Source organism: Myotis yumanensis, unplaced genomic scaffold, assembly GCF_028538775.1.
Source record: "Myotis yumanensis isolate MYYU_CA2020_CCGP unplaced genomic scaffold, mMyoYum1.0.hap1 SCAF_7, whole genome shotgun sequence".
Lineage (NCBI taxonomy): Eukaryota > Metazoa > Chordata > Mammalia > Chiroptera > Vespertilionidae > Myotis > Myotis yumanensis.
Window position 1 is genome coordinate 58075081 of NW_027223758.1, and position 16590 is coordinate 58091670.

The window sequence follows — 16590 nt, forward strand, 5'->3', positions numbered from 1 at the left end:
GAAGTGACTGAAGGAGATTATCCTACCCAGTAAAGGTTATGTCCTCCCAGCCTCGCTCCTTGCCTTCCCTGGGACTGCCCTGTGTCGGTGGGTCTCCAGGGGTATAGGCTTTGGTGCTTTCCCTGGTGGGCAGACCCCTGGGGATGTGGGCCCAACAAGTCCCAAATTTATTGCCAACAGTCTTAGTCCAAGTTCTTCATAAGTCCTTTCTCGGGGAGGTGGCCCTGGCTAGAACACATAGTGCTAAGAAGGGGAGCAAACGTATTAAGAACAGTATGCCAGGTCCCTTGAAACATAAGCTGTGCAGATGTTTCTTCCCTGCAGTGACTGTGTCAAGCAGCAAAGGTGGGCCCGCTTCCGGCAGGTGAAGATAATATATGGGGACAAATGCTAGCTGGTGGGTAGATGTGGTGGTGGGGGCTTGTGGGAGTCATTTTTTACTCTCAGTGACTTAGAAACAAGAGCAAGAATGGGAGGCGTTGGAGGTGTAAGAAAACAAATTATAAAACTGACATCTAATGTTCATAGCAGCACAATTCACCATAGCTAAGATCTGGAAACAGCCTAAGTGCCCATCAGTAGATGAATGGATTAGAAAACTGTGGTACATCTACACGATGGAATACTATGCTGCTGTTAAAAAGAAGGAACTCCTACCATTTGCAACATCATGGATGGAACTGGAGAGCATTATGCTAAGTGAAACAAGCCAGTCAATGAAGGAAAAATACCACATGATCTCACTCATTCATGGATAATAAAGACCATTACAAACTTTTGAACAATAATAGATACAGAGGCAGAGCTACCTCAAACTGATTGTCAAACTGCAGTGGGAAGGCCAGAGAGAGATGGGGGGCAGGAGGGAGGGGAGTAAGAGATCAACCGAAGGACTTGTATACATGCATATAAGCATAACTAATGGACATAAGACACTGGGGGGTAAGGGAGGGTAGGGGTTTGTCAAGGGCGGGGGGGAAAAAAGGACACTTATGTAATACCCTTTGTAATACTTTAAGTGAAAAATAAAAAAAAATAAAAAAAAAAATAAAAAAGACCTGAGAGTGAAAATCTAAAAAAAATAAATAAATAAAACTGACATCTAAGAGAGCATGAGCATTAAAGAACTACAGAAATGTTATGATCATCAAGGGCCCATTTGAAGTCTGTGGTCACTAATGTAAAGTGTGACCATTCAGCCTGTTTCCTCTAGTAGAGTAGGCAAAGCACTGGTATGTTAATTAGTCAGGGTAGGCTAACTACTCTACAAACTCCAAATTTCAGTGCCTTAATACAACCAAAGATTTTTCACTAAGTAAATAACATGGATTGTCTCAATTCTCACAATGGTTGAATATAGTGGGTATTAATTCTATGCCCCTTTTCAGATGAGGAAACTAAAGCATTTGTTGAAGTAAGCCTAAACCTTAATTTTTGTTTTAGGTATTGATTTGTGGGTATTTAAAAATATTTGCCTCCTGATCACCTTCATACAATCAAACATGTAACCCCCTTTGCGTGGAATCTCTCCTCTCTTTCCCACTGACTTCTAGAATCAATTCTTCAGTAGTCCTCCGGGGGACACCTTCCACAAGTCTCTATAGACAGGTTTATTTCCTCCTGTGTGCTCCTTCTATAGGCCTTACCTAATTGTACTGTAATGATTTGTCCCACAATTATTTCCTGGCAGCCCCTGTGCCTGTGTGATCCTTTCTATGCCCTCCCTCTCCATCCAAGAGGTAGCAATGATGTTCTATTTAAAAAACCATAAACCACAACACCCACCACAGTGCGTTGTCAATGCAGTCACTGTTCACCTGTTCATTGAGTGGAAAAAGGAAGACGAACAAGGCAATTCTCTGACACTGCAGAAGGAAAAAAAGTTCCTGCTCCCTTTGGAACTGAAGGGGAAATGAAACTATTTCCTTGTTATGGGTTAAAGTTTTCTTTCTCAAGGACAGCTGTGGAAGGCTTGCGCTCTCTGTGGTGGCAGACCTCCACTCAGTGGAGCTGTGTGTGCACTGCAGGGTGCTCAGCTGTAGGGTCCTTTCACTGCTGCCCAAGCCAAACTCCAAGAACTGGAGTCTCCCGCCCAGTCATTTGGAGTCTGAGTTGTCACTGCCTAAACCTTATAGACCCTAAGCCAGTGGTTCTCAACCTTCCTAACGCCTCGACCCTTTAATACAGTTCCTCATGTTGTGGTGACCCCCAACCATACAATTATTTTCGTTGCTACTTCATAACTGTAATTTTGCTACTGTTATGAATTGTAATGTAAATATCTGATATGCAGGATGTATTTTCATTGTTACAAATTGAACATAATTAAAGCATAGTGATTAATCACAAAAACAATATGTAATTATATATGTGTTTTCCGATGGTCTTAGGTGACCCCTGTGAAAGGATCGTTTGACCCCCAAAGGGGTCGCGACCCACAGGTTGAGAACCACTGCCCTAAGCCATCTAGCTCTATGCTCCAACCTTTTGTGATGAGTCACTTAGAACTCCTGTTAAATTAATGACTGCCTTGAACCTGCCCTAGTAGATTCTCATTCAGTTGGTTGAATAATTTGTATTTTTAACTAGTATTCCAAGTGATTCTTACTATCAAGGCAGTTTAGGAAATTAATCATCTTTGTTTCAGTCATGCTATAGAACTGGGGCAGTTATTTTTCATTGACTTTGATAACTTTAAATATACAGGGTGTCCTCCCAAAAATGTATATGCACTTTAACAGCTGATGGCTCAATTGCTATTTCTTTCTTTTCAGATTTAACCCATTGGAATTAATAATTATTCAAAGTGTGTATACATTTTGGGGGGACACCCTGCATGATTGCTCAACAGATGAAATGCTTCTGAAGTCCCTGAAAGTGTAGCTCGATACTTAGAATATACTATTCTGCAGCTTTACCTTTCTTTTCAGCATGGTGAGTCGAGTGAGAGCAGCTCTGAAGGAGAGGACCCTGGGGCAACTCCAAGCTTCAGAGCTGTTCTAGCTCAGGAGCCAGGCCAGGCACTGGATCCGAGCGCTGACCCGAGTGTCATGGCAGCCCATTCACCCTTTTCTTCGATGAGGTCAGAGAGCTGAGATGCCCAGCACCACACCAGACTTTGGACGGGAAAAGATAGAATCGGGGGACATTCTCTTTTCCCCTAACAAGATGCATTTTCAGAGCTGTCCCTAGGCTAGGGGAGCTGAGGAAAAAATAGCCCCGACTTTTTATTCCTATTTGCAACAGGCCACAAATCTGCACCACAGTGAGGTTGGGGCGAGATTTAGCAAGCCCTTGTTGCTGGTCGCCTGTCTTCCAGGCCGGATCCAGTCAGCTTTCCTGGTTGTCAGAGGGGCTCTTCTGATCGGAAAAATAATAGCAAACGTTTTTGAAGAGGAAGGAAGTCTTCAGCCGCTTGTGACCTTATGAAATCCGTCTGGGCCGAAGAGATAGTGACCGCTTGGCTGAGGGCCCTTGGGACTTCACAAAATTGTCTCCCGGGTGGACGGGGTGGGACTCCTCATAAAATAACACGGTACACAGAGGTCAAATCGCTCGCACGAAGGCCACCTACCCGCTTACGCGAGCGCGCAGCTGTGGGACCCACAGGCGCAGTTCCAGGCTCTGAAGTGCGTCTACGCGCAGGCGCACGACCGGGAGGCCGAGCCGGGCGCTGGGGGGCGGGGCGAAGGCCAGTCACGTGGGCCGCGCAGCCCTCGCGGCGATTTCCCTTACAAGGACTTGGACTGACAAGTCCCGCCCCTGGCCGTACCCTGGTAGGTGTGGAGAGGCAAACCCATAGGACAGACCCAACCATCTGCTCACGGGAAGGGGGAGGAAAAGAAATACATATAAGAGTGGGCACAAAAAACACAGAAACTCAGGCGTCATACCCGACGAGCCACTACACATTGCTCTGTTCTAAGTCGTCGCTTTATATTCCTTCCTGTGCACTCGGTCAAAATCGCGCCCTTTCAGCACAGTGGCAACTGCGCCCCCCGTCGCCTTTCCCTTAAGTCAGGCCCATCCTGTTGGCAAAGAATGGTGACTGGGCTTTTTTCCGGTTTGCTGAGGGGAGGCCGGAAGTGTAGTATTTTAGCGGCTCCGGTGTAGAAGGGTGGTGATCGCGGCAGCGAGGGCAGCGAGGAGGGTCACTGAAGCGCTCGGTTCTCGCGGCAGTGCAGGGTGAGTGGTGCTCGCGGTCCGGCACGTGGGGCGCATCTCGCGGGCCCGTCTCCGCCGGGCGGCTGGGAGGGCAGCGGCGCACCTGGGCAGGTGCACTAGCCGGTGACCCGGCTCCGGGAGCGAAGGCCGCGGCCAAAGTGGCCCAGTCGCGAACGTGGCTCCTTTGCCTAACTCGGAGCTTGGGGAGTGTGGCTTAGCTCGCTGGCGCCGCGCACTGGGGCGATCGCCCGGACGGGAAACCCGAGCTTCCCGGCTCTTGACTCCGGGACTATGTTTAGTTTCTAACGTAAACTTGCCCGATTCAAGAGGATTTGCGTAAAAACCCAGCCCGGAGTCCTCGCCCCGCCCCACTGCTGCAGCTGTTGTCGCAGCTGCGGAGCTACGTTTGGTAGGAAGAATTAACTTAAATTAACTTCCGCAGCTCAGTTTTCTTTTCGGTAATTAGAACTATAACTATATATATATATCTATATATATATATACACACACACACACACAAAAGGGGGGTGGGTAGCTTGCGACTTGAGGAAGAACTCCAAAACGCAACACTGTGTTCCTTCGGAGTGGAGACTTCGGACTAAGTCACTTTGCCAGTGTTAACTTTTGAGCATGTGAAAACACAAATTAGTTCTTTACAGAATTTTGGAACAGAAATAGGTGTTTGGTTGAGAATTTAACAAGTGCAAAAATTTTTATATCCAAAGCTAAAGGAAGTGTTTCTGAAAATTGCTATTATTTGTTTCATGTCCTGGGAGGCTTTTGATAAAACTTAACCAGAAAAACGTTTTCTTTTCAAACGTGAGGCTTTACTGGCAAGTCAACCCCGACAACGAATTGCCTTTGTCAAGTGCCGAGAACTTTTTGGGTGTGGCAGTCGTAAAAAAACTAACCCTGCCGTCCACCGGAAGTGTACACAGGAATTGAAAACTTGGTTTAGTTAGAACAGAAGCACCAACTTGAAAATGTACTTTTAAAAAACTGTGCTGGCATCAAAAATATTACATATAGTTAGCTTGAAAAAAAAGGTGCACTGATTAAATTATTTGGTCTGTATTTGGGAAGCTGACCAAATACTAGGAAGTGTTTCTAAGATGGGAGTTTTTCCTTAAAGAATAGATCATATCTCCCACAATACTGTCAATTTGAGTGGTGATTCTGTAGGAAAAGTCGTAGGTTATCTTACATTTATTATTACCACTTTAAAAGTGTTGGAGTCTAGGATTCTACCTAGAGTAATCTAATGTAATATCACTATGGATTAATCTCATTTTATAAATGAAACCATAGTATGGAGAGATTCTGAAAAATCTTCTGGTTTGCCGTTGGTGTGTGGGGAAATCCTCTTTGAGGATTTTTATTTTTCACTTATACCATTTAATCTAGGCTAACATCTTCCTTACATGTATTTCTCCTTTTGTCATAACCCTAAATGATTTTCTATTTAATCAAGCAAAAATAAATAAAATAAATGAAACGACAAAGTCATTGTCACCGACACTCCACTCACTCCCTTGATTTAAAACATTCTGCTCCTTTAGATCTGTACACTGAATCTCCTTGTCCTTTGTTGACTGTTTTATTGACTTGCTCATGCATCTGAAATCTTTATGTATTTCATAGAAAGAAGCGTGCTCTGCAAGTCACCCTGTTTTTAAGTTTCATACAACACATATGCCTTCACACCAAAGATCTTCCATTAAATGCTTGAAAAATAGACTCTAGAATGAGTGAGGGTCCTCATAATTTGGAATTCTGATTTGCCTACGTGGTAATCTTCCCATCCTAAATAAAGAATACCTACATTGCTATATGAAATATTTTCATTTTACCCCAGATTTCTAAATTTCTTTGAGAATTGTGCATTTTCTGAGGTCTTGTTAAAATAAGACAGTTACAGTCTTAATTGTTTGGGGAAAGTGAAAATGGACAGAAAACTTAGTCATAGCAAGGAATATAATGACAATATCATACGTAATTTGCTCCTTGGGATCATAGCACAGTTCCTGATTTGGCTCCCTCTCCTCCAGTGTTTATTCCACCCCATACTTTTAGTTTGGTAGGAAAAAAATACACTGACTTTCCTTGTTTTGGAACAACTAGCTGTGAAGCTAAACTCCCTATCCTTGAAAGGCCCAGGATTTCTGGTGGGAGATAAATGCATAGAACAGACTATAATCTCCTTGAAAAGGTAGTAACTTGCCCAATTTACACTACCAGTGTTTGGTAGAATTAAGACTAACATCTGCATCTCTTAATTTTAATAATGTCTTGTAGCTTCTAAGTGGAACAGGGTTTTTCAGGGTCTTCTTATCCCCCTCTCTGAGTCTTTTAGAAACAAAGATCTTTTCTGAACTCACAGTATTTGATAATCATGTACCACCTTTGAGTTATTTTCCATTATTGTCACACATTGTTTTGAGAGTCATACTTCTGGAATGAAAACTATGTGACTCATTTCATAAGTTGAACCAATCATTTTATTTCTTTATAGTTGCCTCCCCAACGAAATTTTAGGCTCCTTGAAGATAGGACACTTGCTTTATATTTCTTAATTCTTAAATAGTTTTCAACATTAGTGACATTTGATGCACATTATTGCCATTAACTGATTATATTAAAGGTTCTCAACCTTCTGGCCCTTTAAATACAGTTCCTCATGTTGTGACCCAACCATAACATTATTCTCGTTGCTACTTCATAACTGTAATGTTGCTACTGTTATGAATCGTAATGTAAATATCTGATATGCAGGATGGTCTTAGGTGACCCCTGTGAAAGGGTCGTTCGACCGCCAAAGGGGTCTCGACCCACAGGTTGAGAACCGCTGTATTAACGGTTGATGATAAATATTGAATAAGCTAAAGAAAAGTTCTAGGTAAGATCACTGTCAGTGCTGACCCAAAAAACTTTATAATTTTAAAAAAACTGTAACTCATTTACAAACTTAAAGAATGCATGATTAAAAGAAAGACTAATAGGAAATACATCAGAACTCAACATATGTGTATTACTTTATAGCCCAAATTAAGTATTTTTAAAAAGTACTTAGAGCCCGCCCCCCGCGGCCTCCCCCCCCCCCCCCCCCCCCCCCCCCCCCCCCGCCACTCCACCAGATACAATATGAGGTTTTGTAGATTCAAAAATCAGTTGTCAACCATTTGACTTATAATTCTCATCCGTTTCTTTGGTCTTATAATAACTGACATTCCTGCATCATTAGAGGAAGACAATGTTGTCAAACAAAACAGACTATTTTTAAACATGTACTTTGGTTTGCAATGACATGGCATGCCTAAAATAATAAACAGATTTGCACTGGTAAATATGTGCCACTCATCAGGTTTCAACCACTTACCCTAAGTCCCTCAGAACATTTAAGAGATGACGGGATAATATACTCCATACTTCTTGTAGTTTTTAAAACTACATTCAGAATAGAGGGGAAAATTACAGCTTTATGTAGTTAATAATGGAATTTACTATCCAGAGAAGGTGTTACAGCATGAAAATAATGCTTTCGTGAATGGTTTAGGTAAATTATGAAAGACAGTCTCCTAAAGGGTGATTAAAGGCAACTTGGAAATTGGGAAAGAGTATGTATCCTAATTTCAGTGTCATATAAGGAATACCTTACCAATAACACATTCCAGTGTTTCTCTACAGGGTGCCGTATTGGATGGACTAGAATTTGTGACTTTTCTTTGTGGAATTTCCTACTGAAATCTAAGAACAGATTTAGCTTGGGGGAGGGGAAACTAAGGCAGAGCTTTTCTAATTATTCCCATGATTGAATTTAGTCTGGAAGATGTGGTATAACCAAGGAAAGAATGTAAGAAATAACTTTAAACTCACACAAAGCATTGTATTCTAAGGTCACTTTGCAGTGCTGAGATCTAGGTAGTGCTTCATTCTTTGCAACCCACAGACTTATTTTTAGATCAAGGGCATAGTGTTTTGCTACATCATAGCTAAATGTTGTTTTCAGAACGTAAGCTTTAAAATTGTTATCCTGGTCAGAGAATGAAATCAGTGGTGCCTATTTTAGACCTGCGTGGAAGAATATAACTCAATACAGTGTCTTAGTCTTGCTCATTAGAGGTTTTGCAGACTACTGTCAACACATCAGCTCTGAAGGATGGTACGGTAACATTTTATCTGATGATGGGATTTTTAACTCCAACTAAAATTTTATAGTGTGTGTTTTTTTTTTGTCTTTTTTTAAGACTCAGCCTTTTCATTTTAGGTATGAGATATTCTTCTTGCTTTTAACTTAAATTTTATAGGGATAAATTTAGATTATTAGAGAGAAAAGATAGTTTCCAAACTTAAAAAAAAAAACTAAATTAGTTTTAAAAACTACTGTGCTCTGATTTTTGTATAGATAACTTAGTCACTTCAAGCTTGACTCTGTGCAAGAAATTGTGGAAATATCAGTAAAACTTAATTATAGATTAATTAACTTCAGAGTTTTCTATACTTTTCAGTTAGCCTTTCAACAAATATCTTTCTTTTTTTAAAATATATTTTTATTGATTTCAGAGAGGTAGGGAGAGGGAGAGAGAGAGAAACATCAATGATAAGAGAGAATCATTGATTGGCTGCCTCCTGCATGCCCCCAACTGGGGATCGAGCCTGCAACCTGGGCATATGCCCTTGACCGGAATTGAACCTGGGACCCCTCAGTCCTCAGGCCGACGCTCTATCCATTGAGCCAAACTGGCTAGGGCAACAAATAACTTTCTTGACAAAGATTCCAGAAATAAGGGTGCAGTAAGAAATGCTAGTTAGAAGTGAAAACAATATTTGGCAATAAAGATTAAGAGATGAAGATGTGTTCCATCAGTTAGTCATCCTCCTACTTTCTGTCCACTTTAGAATGGAATAACTAGTATAGGCTAGGGCTGTAGAAGGATTCACCTATTGAAAATGAATTAGTATTCCTCAATAGTTCCAAGTCACTAAAGTATAGAACTGGAACTGCTTCCCCAGGGTACCTACATTCTTTTGTGTCTTGTTTCTATATTGCTATTAAACCAATAGATTTGGTTATCAGTTCTTATTAGGCTGTAAAGCAACATGGGGATATGCAATCTTGTTGATATGCTCTAGGATTTGAATTAATGTTGGTTATAGTTTGGAAGTTAAAGTTAGTGATCAACTATTGATTAAATGTCACAACTGCTAAATGAATGAACTCAAAGCATGATTCTGGTTGTTCTCTTTGTAGTTTGGTTCCATGAGTAATGGTATCTATTAACTGAGAGATATTTTTGCTAAGTGATACTATCCTGCTGAATAATTTTTAGACACATTCTAAGTAGCTTAAACATATAAGGAACGTTCATTTCACCTCTTGTTGTTCTTTGTCTCCTTATATTTCCCTTCCTAATTAGGAACTAACCACCACCATGTCGAGCAAAAGGGCAAAGACCAAGACCACCAAGAAGCGCCCCCAGCGCGCAACATCCAATGTGTTCGCCATGTTTGACCAGTCACAGATTCAGGAGTTTAAAGAGGCCTTCAACATGATTGATCAGAACAGAGATGGTTTCATTGACAAGGAAGATTTGCATGATATGCTTGCCTCCCTGGGTAATGATCAGTTTTAATATTAATATACTAGACTAGAGGCCCGATGCATGAAACTCGTGCAAGGGCCTTGGCCCTGTCACTGCCACAGCCGGGGCCTCTGCCGCCTCTGCCTCAGCCCCGCCCTTGCCTGCTGCGGCTTTGTCCGGAGGGAAGGACATCCAGAAGGACGGCTGGTCTAATAAGCATATTATGCTTTTATTATTATAGATAGGATTTTTGTAATGTCTTTTATGTTTATTTCTTAAGTCTTAAAGTTGTATGAAGCCAATCTACTGATGTTATAGTTTACTAAATAAGATTCAAAGTCTAGAGCAGTGTCTCCCAAAGTGTGGTCCTTGGACCACCTGCAAATTTCTGGCCAGATCTCATGATTGGGCTAGAGGCCAGCTATTTTTGTGTGTATTGCAAGGACTGATCTTGATTATGAGAGCAGTATCATTCCTTTTGATATTACAATGGAATAGAATATAATCTCCACTCTTAATATAGGCCCTGTTCATTAAGAAGACTGTTTTCCTAATAGTTTTGCTATCATGAATGTAAACAGCAAATTATATAAATAAGTCTTTTTTTGTCAAAATGTTTACTATGATGAATAGGTGATACATTTTGTGATGTAATCAGAATTATGGCCCTCTTTTTTTATTTAGGAAAAAATCCAACTGATGAGTATCTAGATGCCATGATGAATGAGGCTCCGGGTCCCATAAATTTTACCATGTTCCTCACGATGTTTGGTGAGAAGTTAAATGGCACAGATCCAGAAGATGTCATCAGAAATGCTTTTGCTTGCTTTGATGAAGAAGCAACTGGTAATTACCATGATTTAATTTTTAGTTATGGCAACTAAAATATATAACTTGAAATATGATGACACAATACTCCCAGGTTTATACCATACCTGTTTGTTCAGTTTTGTTTAGATAGGCTTCTTGTATGGCATCACTCAGTTTACTGCCTCTGCATTTAAATATTTGATTTAAAATTTAATGGGTATATTTGAAAGTTTTTAGTAAAGTTATACTCCATAAGGGTTAGGCTCGAAGTAAATATGTATTGAATGAATAACTTTTACCAGTGCAGTCTTGGGTAAAGTGTAAATTGCTATAGGCCATGACACCAGTACAGTCCTATGTTTGTTTATCAGGTACCGATCAGTTCTGAGATTGTTTAAATCTGGTATAAAACTCTCTGGTTTCATATTCCTTTTCTGCATAATAACTGTGTGAGTTGGGGCAAGTTACATAACTATCTAGATCTCTGTTTTCTTATTTGTAAAATGGGCAATAATATTACCTACCTCACAGGGTTGTTGTAAGGATTAAATGAGGAAATGAGACAATAGCATACTGCCTGGCCCAGAGTTAACTCTCAGAAAAACCCAAAAAGATAACTACAGAAATGCCTGATCCTTTGACAGAAGTGTATATAAAGATAAGAGGGCAAGTTTTTAAAAGGAAGGCACACCCTTTGGTTATGCATTACTTGGAGTAGTTTACCAGTAAATAAGCCAAGCACAGTTTGGTAATGGAAGCATACTGTCCCCACTTTGGCTTTCCAGGCTCCCCACAATATGGCCTCTTTTGGCCTATTCAAGTATACCACTCTTGACTTTTATATCATCTTTCTAACCTCCTTCCAAGCTACTCTATGCATTGGTGTCCTAACTTACCTCCACCATTTCTGCCTCTATGTCTCCCTCATCATACCACCTCTTCCTCCTCCTGAACTCGAAACTCTTAACTTTTTTTTTCTGGGAGGACTGGGGAAGAGGCAGGCAGAGGAGACTTGCTTTTTTTCTCCTAAAGACACTTGTGTATTGATTGAATTTTTAAATTGTAAGCAGGTGTTTTTTTAATGGAGGGGAATAAAACCATAAAAGAGTAAAATGTCTTATCCATTCTTCAAACTCCTCAATTGTCATATTCTTTATAGAGCCTAGTCTATATTTTCCTACTATTTTTTCCTACTCAGAAAATTTAAAGTCTCATTCTTTTTTATAAATATATTTTTATTGATTTCAGAGAGGCAGGGAGAAGGAGAGAGAGATAGAAATATCAATGATGAGAGAGAATCATTGATTGGCTGCCTCCTGCATGCCCCCTACTGGGGATCAAGCCTGCAACCCTGGGCATGTGCTCTTGACCAGAATCGAACCTGGGACCCTTTGGTCCGCAGGTCAACGCTCTACCCACTGAGCCAAACCAGCTAGGGCATCTTTCCTTTCTTTCCACTTCCAAATAATTTTATTTATCTCTCTTCTGATACATACTGTGTGTACTTACTTCCAATCGTCACAGTCTCTCCCTGTTTCCAGGGTAATGGCTGTGTGTCTTCAACGGCATTATTTTCCCATCTCTGTAAGCCCTTCTACCACCCACCACAGTCCATTGCACATAGTCAATGATTAGTTCATGTGATAGTTGAATGACTTGGCTATAGATGATGATTTATTTCTACAAGCTGAAAATCTAAGATTTTTGGTACTTGTTTTTTTATCCTCACCCAAGGATAATATATTTCCTATAAAATTAGTTTAAATTATAAGGTCACTTCCCATAAGAAACTCTAGAGCTATGGTTCTTGTTGTTGTTTTTCCAGTTCAATCCGAGATTTAAAAAAAAAAAAATATCCCTGGCCATGTGGCTCAGTTGGTTGGAGTGTTGTCCCATACACAAAATGGTAGCGGGTTCAGTTCCCAGCCTGGGCACATACCCAGGTTTCAGGTTCGATCCCTGGTCCAGGTGTGTGTGTGGGAGGCAACCAATCGATGTTTCTCACATTGATGTCTTTCTCCCTCTCTCCCACTCCCTCCCTTCCTCTCTCTTAAAATCAATTTTAAAAAATAAAAATATCAATGCCAGATAATAAATCAAGAGAGACATCAGGACTTTTTTTTTAAGCTCTCTGGATGATTCTGATTGTCATGTGCAGTTAGGTTTTATGAGAAACCTGCTTTCACACTTCCAGAGTAGAAAGCACACCTTTTGGCTCACCACTCCCATCCCCAATTCTTAGCCCAGTGACTGTGACATAATTAATGCTCAAACATTTACTCAGTATTTTTGCACACTCTGGGCCTGGCCATATTTGTTATGAAATCTAAATTAGATTTGTTTAAAAAAACCCAAACATTTAAGAATCTCATTTTACATATTAAAAAACAAAGTCAGAGGTAAAGTGAAATATCTGAAATAACATAGCTTGTTAGAACTGGACCTCAAGACTCCAGCATTTTTTCCACTGAAGCACTTTATTGATTTTATAATGTGGTATTGATTTTAATGTTATTTACTTATAGAATAAGTATGACCATTCATGCTACTTTAAAGAACTATAAGGCATAGATTCCTTAATCATACTATATTGCTGTTATTTAGGCATCAGTTTAGCCCCTATTATCAAGAGATCAGGAGATGAATGTGGAGGAAGATTGATAGAGCAGAGCAGGTTAATGCCAATAGGCAACTACCCGTTTTCTAGGCAACTGCTGAGGCTGACTTAACCATGTAGAGACCCTTATTTCATGTATGTGCATATTTATAGTTCTTAGCATAGAGCATGCATAGTCAAGTGTAGATGCTCCTTGTAATTAATCCTCAGAGTAGTATATATTCTGAACCCCAGTTCTTTATTTTTTAGGCACCATTCAGGAAGATTACCTGAGAGAGCTGCTGACAACAATGGGAGATCGGTTTACAGATGAGGAAGTGGATGAGCTGTACAGAGAAGCACCTATTGACAAAAAGGGAAATTTCAATTACATTGAGTTCACACGCATCCTTAAACATGGAGCAAAAGATAAAGATGACTGAAAAGAACTCCAAATTTCAGCCAAATGTTCTATGTCGCCACATTGGGTATTTCTGAGACTTTCTCTTAGAGTCCATAACATGCCCTAGCTTTGCAGCTTTTGCCTTTCTTGTGGTATTTATTCTCAGCCATTTTGGGCACAGCCATCTCTATAATCAGACTGGAAGTAGGACTCTTTGTTATTTTGAGAATAGAAAATAGGTAATTGAACTTACCAGCCTCCCCCACCCCCCTATAACTGCAATCTACACAGAGTCAGTATATTTTTTCAGAGAAAGTAATTCACTCAATTTTTTTCTGAACCATAATTAAATTTTATGATCAAAACTTACTTGTTTAAACTTCTTTATTTATCAGAATTGACTTTTATTTGTTTTAGTTGCATCTTCCAATGAAAGGTAGATGAGGCAAAAAACCTAGAAAATGGTGTGGTTGTTTGACCTTTTCCTTACTTCTCCCAGTTTTCCTAACAATCCTATCTCCTCTGCTATTCATTCGTCCCCTCCCAAAGAAATACAAGTTTAACTGCCTTAATTGGGTTTCCTGCACTTTGTCTTCCAATTTTAAAAATAATTTGCTATAGGATTTGCATATATATGATAGTTTTAGTAGCTTTAAATCCTTAAGTTTAACATACCTACCAATGTTCCTCATCTGTCCTAAGCTTTTCGTGTCATTTAAAATTAGACCAGGCCAATGAGTTTAATTTTAATTTGTCCTCATTTTTAAAACTATTTTAGACTCAAAGTGTCTATGGAATGCTACTAGTGAGATTTTTTTTATATATATATATATATATATTTCAAAATGTTGGAAATACAGTACAGCATTTTTTATTATATAAAACTTTTTAAAACACAGTACTGCATATTGAAATACCATGTTTGTTTATGCAGAGATTCACCATGAGTCCAAGTGTGAATTTTGGACATTCCTGCCCTGCCCACAAACAAAACAGCTGAAGCTAAGTGCTAGGGAAAGTGAGATCATTATTTCAATACTCAAAATAATTTCTGCTGTTTCCAGAAATGCAGGACTGTTTCAGAGTTAATCAGGAAATGGTTGACACTTTCATTTGCTTTGTACTTCAAAAAGCTGAAAGATGGATGAGTTTAAAAGTTGAAGCATTGTGGGGGGAGTTGGTTGAAAAATTTTACAATTAGCCTATAAAGATGAGTAATTGACAATTACTCTAATAACTTTACCTTTTATGCTACTATTAACCAAACTATCCTTGGACAAAATCATTACCTCACTCAATAAATAATTACTGAATGCCTTCAGGGTGGCAGACCTTTGCACTCAGCAAGATAGATGAGTCAGCTTTATAGAACAGGAGAAGGACCAGTACCACGACTGCTCTTGCCCCTTTTAAGTTTAGAATCTTACCACCTGCCTTAAGTACTTTTTCCAGGCTATAGCCATGATGTTAAACTCTTATTTTGCTGAATCGAATTTCCATTTCAACTGAAAAAAAATCACTTCTGCTTTAACAGATTTCTAGTGAAGAACAAGTAACATTGTTTTCACTTAGAAAAAAAGTGGCCTCATTTACTAAAATTATTTCCTGCAATGACCCCATTTCCATTTCAGATAACTGCTCAAAAACCTGGCTGCCATTAGGAGCAGTGCATGGTCTCCCCGAGTGAAATAAGTCTCCTCATTTAGTAATAGCATTCTCTATGTAGTAAGTAGGCTTTGCTTAAGGGAAGATGACTGCTTAATAAAAAGCTAAAGCATCTACTCCATCAGTGGAGTTGACTGAAAACCAGTCTCCATGATGAAAATCATACTTGAAACAAACCATTTCAAACGTTCTTTGAAACCCACCTAATAGGGGCAGCATTGTTAGGATTATATTGTCATTTGGACTCCAGATCCCAAATTTTACTTGATCCAGAAGCCTATGACTGGAGAGCAGGAATTGATGAGTGCTACTGGGAAAAAGGGTAGAAAGCCAGACTCTGAGTCAAAAGCAAATTCTGAAAAGGAAAGGCAATGATTTTCTACAAAGTAGGAGAAAAAGGACAGCAAGAGGTGTAACGCCTAGACTAAGGGAGATGCCGGCAAGTTGTAAGAAGAATCAGAAAACAGTAAAAGGGCTTAAGAAAGGTAGAGCCACAAAACATGAAAACCATAAATTTAAAATTTAGTTCCTCAGTTATATTAAACACATTTGAGAAGGATATGCCATAAATAACCATTTCCCAAGTGCTAGATATTTAGATACTCAGCTTTTCATTAATCTTTTTCTTTTGAATCTTGAGAGGAAAAATATACCTTAAGTTATTTTTTTTAGAACAGTGTTACCTAGTAGAACTTTCTGTGATAATGGTCAAGGTACAGTCAGGGTGTCTCAGCTATTAAGGTGGCCAGCGTGAGGGTTTATGCAGTGGTAATAGACCATTCTTAGAAGAGCACTAAGACAAAGACCTAAGAAGCCAAAATCTTATGTTTGGGGGGAAAATTATTTAAATTATTGGACCAAGAACAGAATGTAACTACGGAAAATCAAATATTTTAGAACCCAGGTATGACTTCTCTGCAGTTGGTTTTCAAATTTTATTGAGAGAATGCATTCAGTTAGGAACTGGACCTTGGGCTGGGACGAGGACCACAGCATCAGCATCCCCTGGAAATACAAATTATCACCTCACCCTCCACCTACTGAATCTGAATCTCTCGGGCTGGGGCTCAAGAATCTACCAGGCCCTCCAGGTTTTTCTCATGCATGCTCCTGTTTAAGAACTGCTGTATAGAGCGCCGAACACAGTGTCTAGGAATTTCTGATCAAACATTTCTACAATATAAATGAGTTATTCATCTCCCCAGCATCAGCACGCATTCAGGCAATCCCAAGTGCTCCATAAAGGTTTGCTGTTAAGTTGCCTATCCTCCCTTCAGAAATAGTGCTGTCCATCTTCTTCCAGCCGAGGGAACTGACGGCCATAGCCACAAACAGGAACCGGGGCAAAACGTGAATAATGTAGCTTCGCGGGT

The 16590-nt window shown here is 39.9% G+C and overlaps 1 protein-coding gene across 2 annotated transcripts; it reads left to right on the top strand.

Annotated features, from left to right (window-relative positions):
• The first annotated feature begins 4063 nt into the window (after positions 1–4063).
• Positions 4064–13917, top strand: LOC139013997 (myosin regulatory light polypeptide 9). Of its 2 annotated transcripts, none has more exons than XM_070420570.1 (4): positions 4064–4185; positions 9579–9777; positions 10428–10589; positions 13420–13917. In XM_070420570.1, exons 2-4 carry the CDS (start codon positions 9594–9596, stop codon positions 13590–13592), a joined length of 519 nt encoding a protein of 172 aa, XP_070276671.1. In that variant the 5' UTR covers positions 4064–4185; positions 9579–9593; the 3' UTR covers positions 13593–13917. The 2 variants fall into 2 exon arrangements, with proteins under 2 accessions (XP_070276671.1, XP_070276670.1); XM_070420569.1 differs by lacking the exon at positions 4064–4185 and adding an exon at positions 8251–8323.
• The last annotated feature ends 2673 nt before the right edge of the window (positions 13918–16590 follow it).